At 57.0% G+C, this 12,877-nt stretch overlaps 1 protein-coding gene and 1 pseudogene across 2 annotated transcripts; both read left to right on the top strand.

The window, feature by feature from the left end:
* Window positions 1–947: 947 nt before the first annotated feature.
* mcm5 (minichromosome maintenance complex component 5) lies at window positions 948–6,323 on the top strand (the record flags this gene model as incomplete). The annotated part of the gene is given in 12 exon segments (XM_084491139.1): window positions 948–1,119; window positions 1,573–1,684; window positions 2,689–2,820; window positions 2,895–2,960; window positions 3,476–3,652; window positions 4,150–4,262; window positions 4,501–4,629; window positions 4,866–4,938; window positions 4,940–5,009; window positions 5,112–5,239; window positions 6,223–6,301; window positions 6,304–6,323. Coding segments are annotated over 12 exon segments (1,271 nt in total), but the record flags the coding sequence as incomplete, so codon positions are not given.
* A 1,765-nt stretch (window positions 6,324–8,088) lies between these two features.
* Window positions 8,089–12,496, top strand: LOC311376300 (cathepsin D-like; annotated as a pseudogene). The gene is made up of 6 exons: window positions 8,089–8,104; window positions 8,894–8,954; window positions 9,250–9,450; window positions 9,746–9,868; window positions 10,832–10,950; window positions 12,295–12,496. The product of its transcript is annotated as a cathepsin D-like (transcript).
* Window positions 12,497–12,877: the final 381 nt, after the last annotated feature.

Here is a 12,877-nt window from a genome sequence, read left to right as displayed (position 1 = left end):
AGCCAGCCCTAGTTGAGTTAGTTATTAAGTTAGTTATTGGGTTGGGTTAGTTATTGCGTTGAGTTAGTTATTGGGTTGAGTTAGTTATTGGGTTGGGTTAGGGTTGAGTTAGTTATTGTGTTGGGTTAGGGTTGAGTTAGTTATTGTGTTGAGTTAGGGTTGGGTTGGGTTAGTTATTGTGTTGAGTTAGGGTTGAGTTAGTTATTGTGTTGAGTTAGTTGTTGGGTTAAGGTTGAGTTAGTTATTGGGTTGAGTTAGGGTTGAGTTAGTTACTGGGTTAGTTAGTTATTGTGTTGGGTTGGGTTAGGGTTGAGTTAGGGTTGGGTTAGTTATTGTGTTGAGTTAGTTATTGTGTTGAGTTAGTTATTGTGTTGAGTTAGTTATTGTGTTGAGTTAGTTATTGGGTTGAGTTAGTTATTGGGTTGAGTTAGTTACTGGGTTGAGTTAGTTATTGGGTTGAGTTAGTTACTGGGTTGAGTTAGTTATTGTGTTGGGTTGGGTTAGGGTTGAGTTAGTTATTGGGTTGAGTTAGTTATTGGGTTGAGTTAGTTATTGGGTTGAGTTAGTTATTGGGTTAGTTAGTTACTGGGTTGAGTTAGTTATTGGGTTGAGTTAGTTACTGGGTTGAGTTAGTTATTGTGTTGGGTTGGGTTAGGGTTGAGTTAGTTATTGGGTTGAGTTAGTTATTGGGTTGAGTTAGTTATTGGGTTGAGTTAGTTATTGGGTTGAGTTAGTTACTGGGTTGAGTTAGTTATTGTGTTGGGTTGGGTTAGGGTTGAGTTAGTTATTGGGTTGAGTTAGTTATTGGGTTGAGTTAGTTATTGGGTTGAGTTAGTTATTGGGTTAGTTAGTTATTGGGTGTAACCATCCAGGCTGGGGTGATGATGTCGCCCCCCAACCTGTGACCCGATGAAGGGACTAAAGCCCCCCCCCCCCCCCCCCCCCAGGCCGCGGGGCCACAGGCTCAGTGACCCCCCAGGAGGAGGAGGAGCTCCGCTCGCTGGCCGCCTCCCCCGATGTGTACGGCTCCCTGGCCGCCTCCCTCGCCCCGTCCATCTACGGCAGCGAGGACCTGAAGAAGGCCATCGCCTGCCTGCTGTTTGGGGGCTCACGCAAGAGGTCTGTCTGTCTGTCTGTCTGTCTGTCTGTCTGTCTGTCTGTCTGTCCCTCTGTCTGTCTGTCCCTCTGTCTGTCTGTCTGTCTGTCTGTCTGTCTGTCTGTCCCTCTGTCTGTCTGTCTGTCTGTCTGTCTGTCTGTCTGTCTGTCCCTCTGTCTGTCTGTCCCTCTGTCTGTCCCTCTGTCTGTCTGTCCCTCTGTCTGTCTGTCTGTCCCTCCCTCTGTCCCTTTGTCTGTCTGTCCCTCTGTCTGTCCCTCTGTCTGTCTGTCCGTCTGTCCCTCTGTCTGTCTGTCTGTCCCTCCCTCTGTCCCTTTGTCTGTCTGTCCCTCTGTCTGTCCCTCCCTCCCTCCCTCTGTCTGTCCCTCCCTCTGTCTGTCCCTCCCTCTGTCTGTCTGTCTGTCCCTCCCTCCCGCTGTCTGTCTGTCTCAGGGTGCTAAGTGTCCTCTCCCCCCCAGGCTCCCAGACGGTCTCACCCGTCGGGGGGACATCAACCTGCTGATGCTGGGAGACCCGGGAACCGCCAAGTCCCAGCTGCTCAAGTTTGTGGAGCGCTGCTCCCCCATCGGGGTGAGAACCCTCTACTGCTCTATCTGCTCTATCTCTAGACCTCCCCTCTACTGCTCTACCTCCAGACCTCCCCTCTAGTGGTCTACCTCTAGGCCTCCACTCTAGTGCTCTACCTCTAGACCTCCCCTCTACTGCTCTACCTCCAGACCTCCCCTCTAGTGCTCTACCTCTAGACCTCCCCTCTACTGCTCTATCTGCTCTACCTCTAGACCTCCCCTCTAGTGCTCTATCTCTAGACCTCCCCTCTAGTGCTCTATCTCTAGACCTCCCCTCTAGTGCTCTATCTCTAGACCTCCCCTCTAGTGCTCTATCTCTAGACCTCCCCTCTAGTGCTCTATCTCTAGACCTCCCCTCTAGTGCTCTATCTCTAGACCTCCCCTCTAGTGCTCTATCTCTAGACCTCCCCTCTAGTGCTCTACCTCTAGACCTCCCCTCTAGTGCTCTATCTCTAGACCTCCCCTCTACTGCTCTATCTCTAGACCTCCCCTCTAGTGCTCTATCTCTAGACCTCCCCTCTAGTGCTCTATCTCTAGACCTCCCCTCTAGTGCTCTATCTCTAGACCTCCCCTCTAGTGCTCTATCTCTAGACCTCCCCTCTAGTGCTCTATCTCTAGACCTCCCCTCTAGTGCTCTACCTCTAGACCTCCCCTCTAGTGCTCTATCTCTAGACCTCCCCTCTACTGCTCTATCTCTAGACCTCCCCTCTAGTGCTCTATCTCTAGACCTCCCCTCTAGTGCTCTACCTCTAGACCTCCCCTCTAGTACTCTACCTCTAGACCTCCCCTCTAGTGCTCTATCTCTAGACCTAGAGCCTCTAGCTGCCCCCTGCTGCTGCTGGTGGTGGTGCTGCAGCGTCAGGCTGCTGGTGGTGCTGCAGCGTCAGGCTGCTGGTGGTGGTGCTGCTGGTGGTGCTGCTGGTGGTGGTGGTGGTGGTGCTGCTGGTGGTGCTGGTGCTGCAGCATCAGGCTGCTGGTGCTGAGCCTCCACCTGTCGTCCTCCTCCAGGTGTACACCTCCGGTAAGGGCAGCAGCGCGGCGGGCCTGACGGCGTCCGTCCTCCGGGACCCCGTCACCCGCGGCTTCATCATGGAGGGCGGAGCCATGGTACTGGCGGACGGGGGATCTGAGTGTGTGTGTGTGTGTTGTGTGTTGATTGTGTGTGTGTTGTTTGTTGACCCCCCCCCCTGACGGTCTGCCCCCCCCCCCCCCAGATGAGGGAGGACGACCGCGTGGCGATCCACGAGGCCATGGAGCAGCAGACCATCTCCATCGCCAAGGTGACGCCCTGGTTAAGGTGTACTGGTTAAGGTGTAGTGGTTAAGGTGTAGTGGTTAAGGTGTAGCGGTTAAGGTGTAGCGGTTAAGGTGTAGTGGTTAAGGTGTAGTGGTTAAGGTGTAGCGGTTAAGGTGTAGCGGTTAAGGTGTAGTGGTTAAGGTGTAGTGGTTAAGGTGTAGCGGTTAAGGTGTAGTGGTTAAGGTGTAGTGGTTAAGGTGTAGTGGTTAAGGTGTAGCGGTTAAGGTGTAGCGGTTAAGGTGTAGCGGTTAAGGTGTAGCGGTTAAGGTGTAGCGGTTAAGGTGTACTGGTTAAGGTTAGGGTTAAGGTGTAGTGGTTAAGGTGTAGCGGTTAAGGTGTAGCGGTTAAGGTGTAGCGGTTAAGGTATAGCGGTTAAGGTGTAGCGGTTAAGGTGTAGCGGTTAAGGTGTAGCGGTTAAGGTGTACTGGTTAAGGTGTACTGGTTACGGTGTACTGGTTATGGTGTACTGGTTGTACTGGTCTAACCCCTCCCTCCCCAGGCTGGTATCACCACCACGCTGAACTCGCGCTGCTCCGTTCTCGCCGCGGCCAACTCGGTGTTCGGCCGCTGGGACGACAGCAAAGGAGAAGACAACATCGACTTCATGCCCACCATCCTGTCTCGCTTCGACATGATCTTCATCATCAAAGACCAGCACGACACGCAGAGAGACATGGTGAGAGACAGACAGGCACAGACACGGTGAGAGAGAGACAGGCAGAGAGACATGGTGAGAGAGAGACATGGTGAGAGACAGACAGGCAGAGAGACACGGTGAGAGAGAGACAGGCAGAGAGACATGGTGAGAGAGACAGGCAGAGAGAGAGACAGGCAGAGAGACATGGTGAGAGAGAGACAGGCAGAGAGACATGGTGAGAGACACAGGCAGAGAGAGAGACAGGCAGAGAGAGAGACAGGCAGAGAGAGAGACAGGCAGAGAGACATGGTGAGAGACAGACACGCACAGAGACATGGTGAGGGACAGACAGGCACAGAGACATGGTGAGGGACAGACAGGCAGAGAGACATGGTGAGAGAGAGACATGGTGAGAGAGAGACAGGTGAGAGAGAGACATGGTGAGAGAGAGGCATGGTGAGAGAGAGACATGGTGAGAGAGAGACATGGTGAGAGAGAGACAGGTGCTGACTCTCCCCCCCCCCCCCCCCCTCCAGACGCTGGCCCGTCATGTGATGAACGTCCACCTCAGCGCTCACACGCAGACGGACGCGGTGGAGGGGGAGATCCCTCTGGCCACCTTCAAGAAGTACATCGCCTACGCCCGGCTGTGAGTGTCCTCCCTCCCCCCTGTAGCCCACTCTCTCCCCCCCCCCCCCCTCCCCCTCCTCTCTCCCCTCTCTCTCTCTCCCCTCTCTCTCTCTCCCCTCTCTCTCCCCCCCTCTCACTCTCTCTCCCCCCTCTCCCCCCTCTCTCTCTCCCCTCTCTCTCTCTCCCCTCTCTCTCCCACCAGTGGTGGTCGGCGTGCTGCCTGTAACGATCATGTGACCCCCCCCATCCCCCTACAGGAAGTGCGGGCCGCGTCTGTCGGCGGCGGCGGCGGAGAAGCTGAAGAACCGCTACGTGGTGATGAGGAGCGGAGCGAGGGAGCACGAGAGAGAGAGCGACAAGAGGGCGTCCATCCCCATCACCGTCAGGTAACCCCCCCCCCCCGAGGGGTCTCCGTGGTTACGGCGTAGGGCTCTGGGTACTCTTGAGTTGTACTTCGGCCTTAACCTTTATTATTTTAGTTTCATGACGGCGCCGCTAACGGGCGTGTCTCAGTGGCTTGTTGCCGTGGTAACGGCGGCGTGTCTCAGTGGCTGTTGCCGTGGTAACGGCGGTGTGTCCCCAGTGGCTGTTGCCGTGGTAACGGCGGTCTCCGGTCCCACAGGCAGCTGGAGGCGGTGATCCGCATCGCCGAGTCGCTCGCCAAGATGAGGCTGCAGGCGGTGGCCGGCGAGGAGGGAAGTGGACGAGGCGCTGCGGCTCTTCCAGGTCTCCACGCTGGACGCCGCGCTCTCCGGCAGCCTATCAGGTAGCTCACCCCCCCATGACCCCCCCTCAGTCTGCCCCCCCCCCCCCCCCCCCCCCCCCCCCCAGTGCTCAGTCTGACCCCCCCCCCCCCCCCTCTCCTCAGGCGTGGAGGGCTTCACCACGCAGGAGGACCAGGAGATGATTTCCCGCATTGAGAAGCAGCTGAAGCGCCGCTTCGCTATCGGCTCCCAGGTGTCAGAGCACAGCATCATGCAGGACTTCACCAAGCAGGTCAGTGACACCTCTGTGACCTCTGTGACCGCTCTGTGACCGCTCTGTAGCCGCTCTGTGGCCGCTCTGTGACCGCTCTGTGACCGCTCTGTAGCCGCTCTGTGACCTGTGACCCGCTCTGTGACCGCTCTGTGACCGCTCTGTGACCGCTCTGTAGCCGCTCTGTGACCTCTGTGACCCGCTCTGTGACCGCTCTGTGACCGCTCTGTGACCCGCTCTGTGACCTCTGTGACCGCTCTGTAGCCGCTCTGTGACCTCTGTGACCCGCTCTGTGACCGCTCTCTGACCGCTCTGTGACCCGCTCTGTGACCTCTGTGACCCGCTCTGTGACCTCTGTGACCGCTCTGTGGCCGCTCTCTGTGACCGCTCTGTAGCCGCTCTGTGACCCCGCTCTGTGACCCGCTCTGTGACCGCTCTGTGACCGCTCTGTGACCGCTCTGTGACCCGCTCTGTGACCGCTCTGTGACCGCTCTGTGAGCCGCTCTGTGACCGCTCTGTGACCGCTCTGTGACCGCTCTGTGACCTCTGTGACCGCTCTGTGAGCCGCTCTGTGACCGCTCCTCCCCCTGCTCTGACTCCTCCCCCTGCTCTGACTCCTCCCCCCTGCTCTGACTCCTCCCCCCTGCTCTGACTCCCCCCCCTGCTCTGACTCCTCCCCCCTGCTCTGACTCCTCCCCCCTGCTCTGACTCCTCCCCCCTGCTCTGACTCCCCCCCCTGCTCTGACTCCTCCCCCCCTGCTCTGACTCCTCCCCCCTGCTCTGACTCCTCCCCCCCTGCTCTGACTCCTCCCCCCCCTGCTCTGACTCCTCCCCCCCTGCTCTGACTCCTCCCCCCCTGCTCTGACTCCCCCCTGCTCTGACTCCCCCCCTGCTCTGACTCCCCCCCTGCTCTGACTCCTCCCCTGCTCTGACTCCTCCCCCCCCTGCTCTGACTCCTCCCCCTGCTCTGACTCCTCCCCCCTGCTCTGACTCCTCCCCTGCAGAAGTACCCAGAACAAGCGGTCCTGAAGGTTCTGCACCTGATGATGAGGAGGGGAGAGCTGCAGCACCGCATGCAGAGGAAGGTCTGTACCGGGTCAAGTAGACCTGGACCCCCCCCCCCCCCCTGGAGGTCCACTGGGTTCTGTTGGACACCCCCCCCCCCCCCCCCCTGGAGGTCCACTGGGTTCTGTTGGACACCCCCCCCCCCCCCCCTTCCTGTAGGTCCACTGGGTTCTGATGGTCCTGATACGTGTTAATATTCTGGGGTGTTAATTGTTGATTAATTGTTTAACTGTGAAAGTTTAACAACTATATTTTGTAAAAAATACTTTGTAACAAAAAATAATAAATATGAGCAAGTTGACTCAGGCCTCTGTTTGGACTTTATTTACAATTGAAAGCAGAACATAAACACTGGAGCAACAAGCCCTGTGGATCCACTTCTGTTACGACTCTTCTGGGACTGGCTTGTTGGGTCTGGTGCTGCCACACGCATACAAACTTTGAAATGAGTCCGTACACGCTTCTTGAGTGAGATGCATTTCTGAAAGTACCCGCCTACAGTTACCCAACGAGCCAGTCAGTTTCGACCCCCTCCTGCGTAGGAGGGGGGCACATTTGAATATTACCACCCACTACCATCCCCCTCCAATCAGAGCATAGATACGATTTTTATGGACCAGCGGACGAGCGCTGAGCGGAGATGTTCGTGCATTGCGGAAGCAAATTAGACAAATAGATTTGTCTAATTTGTCAGTTTGCCGTTAGCCTGCCTGGCAGGGAGTCCAGCGGAGCGGGACTGACTGCCGCTGAGCTCAGCAGCTCCGTCCAGTCCCTTCCTCCTCCCCGTCGCGGTTCAATCTGGACTTCAGGGAGTCAGAGCAGAAGTTCCTTTCCCCAATTCTTCTCCACCATGTCCGAGATAACCCCCACTACGAGGCTTTACTTGTGGAAGTACCAGAGATGTCAGACGCAGTCTTTATGATTCACCACCAGTTGTTTAACGGGTCAGGTGTAGCTGGTACCTGACTACACTGTAGTGTCGCTGGTACCTGACTACACGGTATCGCTGGTACCTGACTACACTGTAGGAGTAGCTGGTACCTGACTACACTGTAGGTGTCGCTGGTACCTGACTACACTGTAGGAGTAGCTGGTACCTGACTACACGGTATCGCTGGTACCTGACTACACTGTAGGTGTCGCTGGTACCTGACTACACTGTAGGTGTCGCTGGTACCTGACCACACTGTATGTATCGCTGGTACCTGACCACACTGTAGGTGTAGCTGGTACCTGACCACACTGTAGGTGTCGCTGGTACCTGACTACACTGTAGGTGTCGCTGGTACCTGACCACACTGTAGGTGTCGCTGGTACCTGACTACACTGTAGGTGTAGCTGGTACCTGACTACACTGTAGGTGTCGCTGGTACCTGACTACACTGTAGGTGTCGCTGGTACCTGACTACACTGTAGGTGTAGCTGGTACCCTGACTACACTGTAGGTGTCGCTGGTACCAGCTACACGGTGTAGCTGGTAGTTGAGCGGTGTTGCTGCCCTCTTCATGATGACCCAGAGGTGTTGATGGTTCCACCGTGGTGTTGAAGGGTCTCCTGAGCTGAAGCAGCTCCCAGGCGGTTCTAAAGTTCTCTCTAAGGTTCTCTCCGTCCCTCACTGCTTCAGAGAGGAGCTTCTGAAGGCAGCCTCACCACAACAGCGTTGTCCTTCTCTATGTTTGTGTTGACGTGAAAACGTGACAACCTAAAGGCTGAGTCAAAGGACATCTTCTCTGGAGACCAGTCAAAACAAGAAGCTGTTGACCAGAACCCTTCAGACAACAAGGACCTTAAAGGTCACTGTGTTAATGCGATGCTGCGGAGGTAGATTCAGGCTCTGGCCCTCAGACACGTATGGGGGGGGGGGGTCACTCGCACCAGCACAACGTATACGCTAGAGGGCGCTATGTATTCATTGTTACACTAAATAATGTTAAACGGTGGTCCCGTAAAAAGGATGTGTCAAATGTTTTGGATGTATTTCCCCGATCATATTTATTTACAGGCGGACGTGGTTTGTGTCTGAAGCCTTCCCTACAGTGGGAGAGATGGTCTCAGATCCCTTTTGATAGTTAATCCCTTTTTAATCGAATAGTTATTAGTTGGATGATGCTGTTCGCTTCATATTATCCGGTCTACGTGTCTCACCTGCTAGACTGGACCGCTTCACTGAACTCAATACATTTTAATATATATTCAAGCACTGCGTTGCTTGTGGACATTAATAGAGTCAGGCCATTAGAAAAATAAATGAATTCATCATGATTCATGTGGACCGTCTCTTCAATTAAAAATATAAAGCTAAGAGCTAATAACATCAGTCTGGTATTTGCTCCAGATATCAGAAGGTCTGAGATCCAGATTCTCTGTCCACATGTTCCGCTCTGTTGAATTGTGGAACAATCAGCAGGCGACCAATCAGGGCCTGGGGGCTTGGCCAGGTGCTGCTCCTCTCAACCAATCACGACGCTCCGTTCAGACCGCTCCGAATATAAACGGAAAGGGCCGAAAGAGATTAAAGGACGTAACTGCGTTTGGTTCGGTCGGTGAATCGTTGTTCTGCAAAGGCGAATATTACCTGACATAAACGATACAGTTAAACTGCGGGCTAAGATGAGCTGCTGTGTGTGATCGGGGTGCTGCTGGTGGCGGACGCAGCTCCGGAACTCTTCAGGTACTCCTCACTGCGCTTCGTTCTGTCATCCGCCTTTTGATGCTTCACTTAAAACGGAACATTTCGATCTGTTCTGCATTCGTTTAGACGAATGGTTTTCATTAGGCCGAATGACGCGATCAGTAACACTTGACCGGGCATAGCGTTTATCTCCCTCCACGTGGTTCTGTTGAAGTGTAACTCAGACCCGCCGACCGTCAGTTCAGCCTCCCGTCTGCTCTGTGGACAGTGAGACCAGTGGACAGTGAGACCAGTGGACAGTGAGACCTGTATTAACGACCCGTTCAATCTGCAGAGTTCCTCTCTACAAGACCCCGCACCGTGCCGCCGCATGATGAGCGACCAGGGCCGGTCTGTGGACCAGGATCGGTCTGTGGACCAGGGCCGGTCTCTGGACCAGTTCCAGAACCTGGCCCAGAGCGACCCCTCCCACACGGCCACCGTGCCCCCCCCACAGACCCAGCTGCCCGTGGAGAGATTGACCAACTTTATGGATGTAGGTAGAGCTGTCTGTAGGTAGAGCTGTCTGCTGGACGTCTTCTGTACAGAAGCCTTTATTGTCTCACTGTGTGTGGACCCCCACCCCCAACAACAGCCCTCCCAATTATTGTTGTAACAGTTAACCTAGTGATGGTTAGTGCTCGGTTCTATGAACATCCTGACTGTACAGACAGAGATATTCTGATATTACTGCTTCTCCTTATGACAAATGGACTCATTGTGAGTCTCTCTGGAGGGAAGCTGCTGACTGTAACCGCCTTGTCTCCTCCCCCCCCCCCCCCCCCCCCCAGGCCCAGTACTACGGCCTCATCAGCCTGGGCTCTCCTCCCAGGACTTCACTGTTCTGTTCGACACCGGATCCTCCAACCTGTGGGTGCCGTCCATCCACTGCCACTTCCTGGACCTGGCCTGCTGTGAGTGACCTCTAACGAGGCTCCTGGTCTAACGAGGCTCCTGGTCTAACGAGGCTCCTCCTGGTCTAACGAGGCTCCTCCTGGTCTAACGAGGCTCCTCCTGGTCTAACGAGGCTCCTGGTCTAACGAGGCTCCTGGTCTAACGAGGCTGCTGGTCTAACGAGGCTGCTGTCTAACGAGGCTGCTGTCTAATGAGGCTCCTGGTCTAACGAGGCTCCTAGTCGCTGTCTAACGAGGCTGCTGTCTAACGAGGCTGCTGTCTAACGAGGCACACGTGGCCGTTTCACAGTAGGTGGGATAATTAAAAAAAGATGAACAAGCAATTTTTTAAATAGTGTATAATTAAGTATCCATCGTCAACGTTTTCCACACACAGACGGTTCTCTGTCAGTCTTAACGAGGTTAGCAGCAGTCTGAGGATCTCTTCCCACGGGCCCGTCATTAGAGGTCCTCTTCTGGCTAATGGCAGTCACCAGACGGGTCCCGTGACACGTGACACGTTCTGTTCTGAGTCAGGCCCCCGTAGCGCAGCTCTGCTGGGTGTTAGAGGAGCCGTAACGGGGGCCCCATAACGGGCCCCAGAGGAGGCATAAGGGGCCCCAGAGGAGGCCCCAGAGGAGGCATAAGGGGCCCCAGAGGAGGCCCCAGAGGAGTGGCGATTCTAGACCGGTTTAATGGGGGGGCCGAGATGGGGCCGGCTTTTCTGTTAGAGGGGCACAAACCAAATTGTTGACGGGGGTTCGCGGACGAGCGCTATTGCGGGCGCGATTGTTGGCGGGGGGTGGGGGTTGGCTCGTTCGGGGGGGGCCACAGGGGGGGGCGGACTCAGAGTTACGGGGGCACTGGCCCCCCCTGTGGCCCCCCCTAGAACCGCCACTGCCCCAGAGGAGCCATGGGCTCTCCTGGTCTGGGGTCCTGGTCCTGGTCTGGGTCCTGGTCTGACTGAAGCTCTGGTCTCCCCAGGGGTCCACCATCGCTACAACTCCAAGAAGTCCAGCAGCTACCGGCCCAACGGAACCCGGTTCTCCATCCAGTACGGGCCGAGGGAGCCTGGAGGGCTTCATCAGCGGGACACGGTCTCCGTGAGTGTGTGTGTGAGAGTGAGAGTGTGAGTGTGAGAGTGTGTGTGTGTGTGTGAGTCATTCAGGGAGTCATGAGACCATTGTTGTTGAGGGTTAACCTCGTCCCTCGTGCTCCTAACCAGCAGCCCTCGGCTTCCACTTAACGGCCGGCCAGCGGACGGCCTCACGCTCCCGTCTGATCCCTCCTGGACCGCCGGTTCACTACCCTGGTTCACTACCCTGGTTCACTACCCTGGTTCACTACCCTGGTTCACTACCCTGGTTCAGTACCCTGGTTCACTACCCTGGTTCAGTACCCTGGTTCAGTACCCTGGTTCAGTACCCTGGTTTAGTACCCTGGTTCAGTACCCTGGTTCAGTACCCTGGTTCACTACCCCGGTTCACTACCCCGGTTCAGTACCCTGGTTCACTACCCTGGTTCAGTACCCTGGTTCACTACCCTGGTTCAGTACCCTGGTTCAGTACCCTGGTTCAGTACCCTGGTTCACTACCCTGGTTCAGTACCCTGGTTCACTACCCTGGTTCAGTACCCTGGTTCAGTACCCGACTTAAAGCTTTGAAACGGAAAAAAATGCCATGAGACATGAGACCAGTCCCTAGTCCCCCCAGGTGGGCGGTCTGCCCCCCCCCCCAGGTGGTCTAACCTCCCCCCAGGTGGTCTAAACCCCCCCCCAGGTGGGCGGTCTGGCCCCCCACCCCCAGGTGGTCTAACCCCCCTCAGCTGGTCTAACCCCCCCCCCAGGTGGGCGGTCTGGCCCCCCCCCAGGTGGTCTACCCCCCCCCTCAGCTGGTCTAACCCCCCCCCAGGTGGGCGGTCTGGCCCCCCCCTCAGCTGGTCTAAACCCCCGCCCCCAGTGGGGCGGTCTGGCCCCCCCCCCCTCAGCTGGTCTAACACGCCCCCCCCCCCCCCCCCCCCCCCCCCAGGTGGGCGGTTCTGGCCCCCCCCCCTCAGCTGGTCTAACCCCCCCCCCCAGGTGGTCTAAACCCCCCCTCAGCTGGTCTAACCCCCCCCCCCCCCCCCCCCCCAGGTGGGCGGTCTGGCCCCCCCCCCCAGGTGGGCGGTCTGGCCCCCCCCCCTCAGCTGGTCTAACCCCCCCCCCCAGGTGGTCTAACCCCCCCTCAGCTGGTCTACCCCCCCCCCCCCCCCAGGTGGGCGGTCTGGCCCCCCCCCCTCAGCTGGTCTAACCCCCCCCCCCAGGTGGTCTAACCCCCCTCAGCTGGTCTACCCCCCCCCCCCCCCCAGGTGGGCGGTCTGGCCCCCCCCCCTCAGCTGGTCTAACCCCCCCCCCCAGGTGGTCTAACCCCCCCCTCAGCCGGTCTAACCCCCCCCCCCCCCCCCCCCAGGTGGGCGGTCTGGCCGTGGCCCAGCAGCAGTTTGGTGAGGCGCTGCAGCAGCCCCGGCATCACGTTTGCGGTGGCGCGGTTCGACGGGGTCCTGGGGCTGGGCTACCCCCCCCTGGCCGCCGGCCGCGTGCCCCCCCCTGATGGACACGGCCATGGAGGCCCGGCTGCTGCCACGCAACGTCTTCAGCTTCTACCTCAGCAGGTCAGGCCCCCCCCCCCCCCTCCTTCTACCTCAGCAGGTCAGCCCCCCCCCCCCCCTCCTCCTACCTCAGCAGGTCAGCCCCCCCCCCCCCCTCCTGCTACCTCAGCAGGTCAGCCCCCCCCCGCCCCCCCCCCCCACTACAGTAAAGGTCAAACCAGATCTCCGACTGGTCTCAAACCTGTTCCTCTTTTCAGAGTGAGACGCGGTGACTGGCGGTCATGTGACTGGCGGTCATGTGACTGGCGGTCATGTGACGCTCTGAGTTGTTTTGGTACAGCTCACGTGTTTCCGTAGGAGTCATGTGACGTAGGAGCTGCTCCTGGTCAATTCACCTTTATTTAAAGTGTAAAATCACCAAAACATGGTCTCAGAACACTTTAC

Source organism: Micromesistius poutassou, assembly GCF_964030765.1.
Source record: "Micromesistius poutassou genome assembly, contig: SCAFFOLD_6031, whole genome shotgun sequence".
In the NCBI taxonomy this organism is placed as follows: Eukaryota; Metazoa; Chordata; class Actinopteri; order Gadiformes; family Gadidae; genus Micromesistius; species Micromesistius poutassou.
This window is presented reverse-complemented; position numbering and strand designations above follow the sequence as displayed.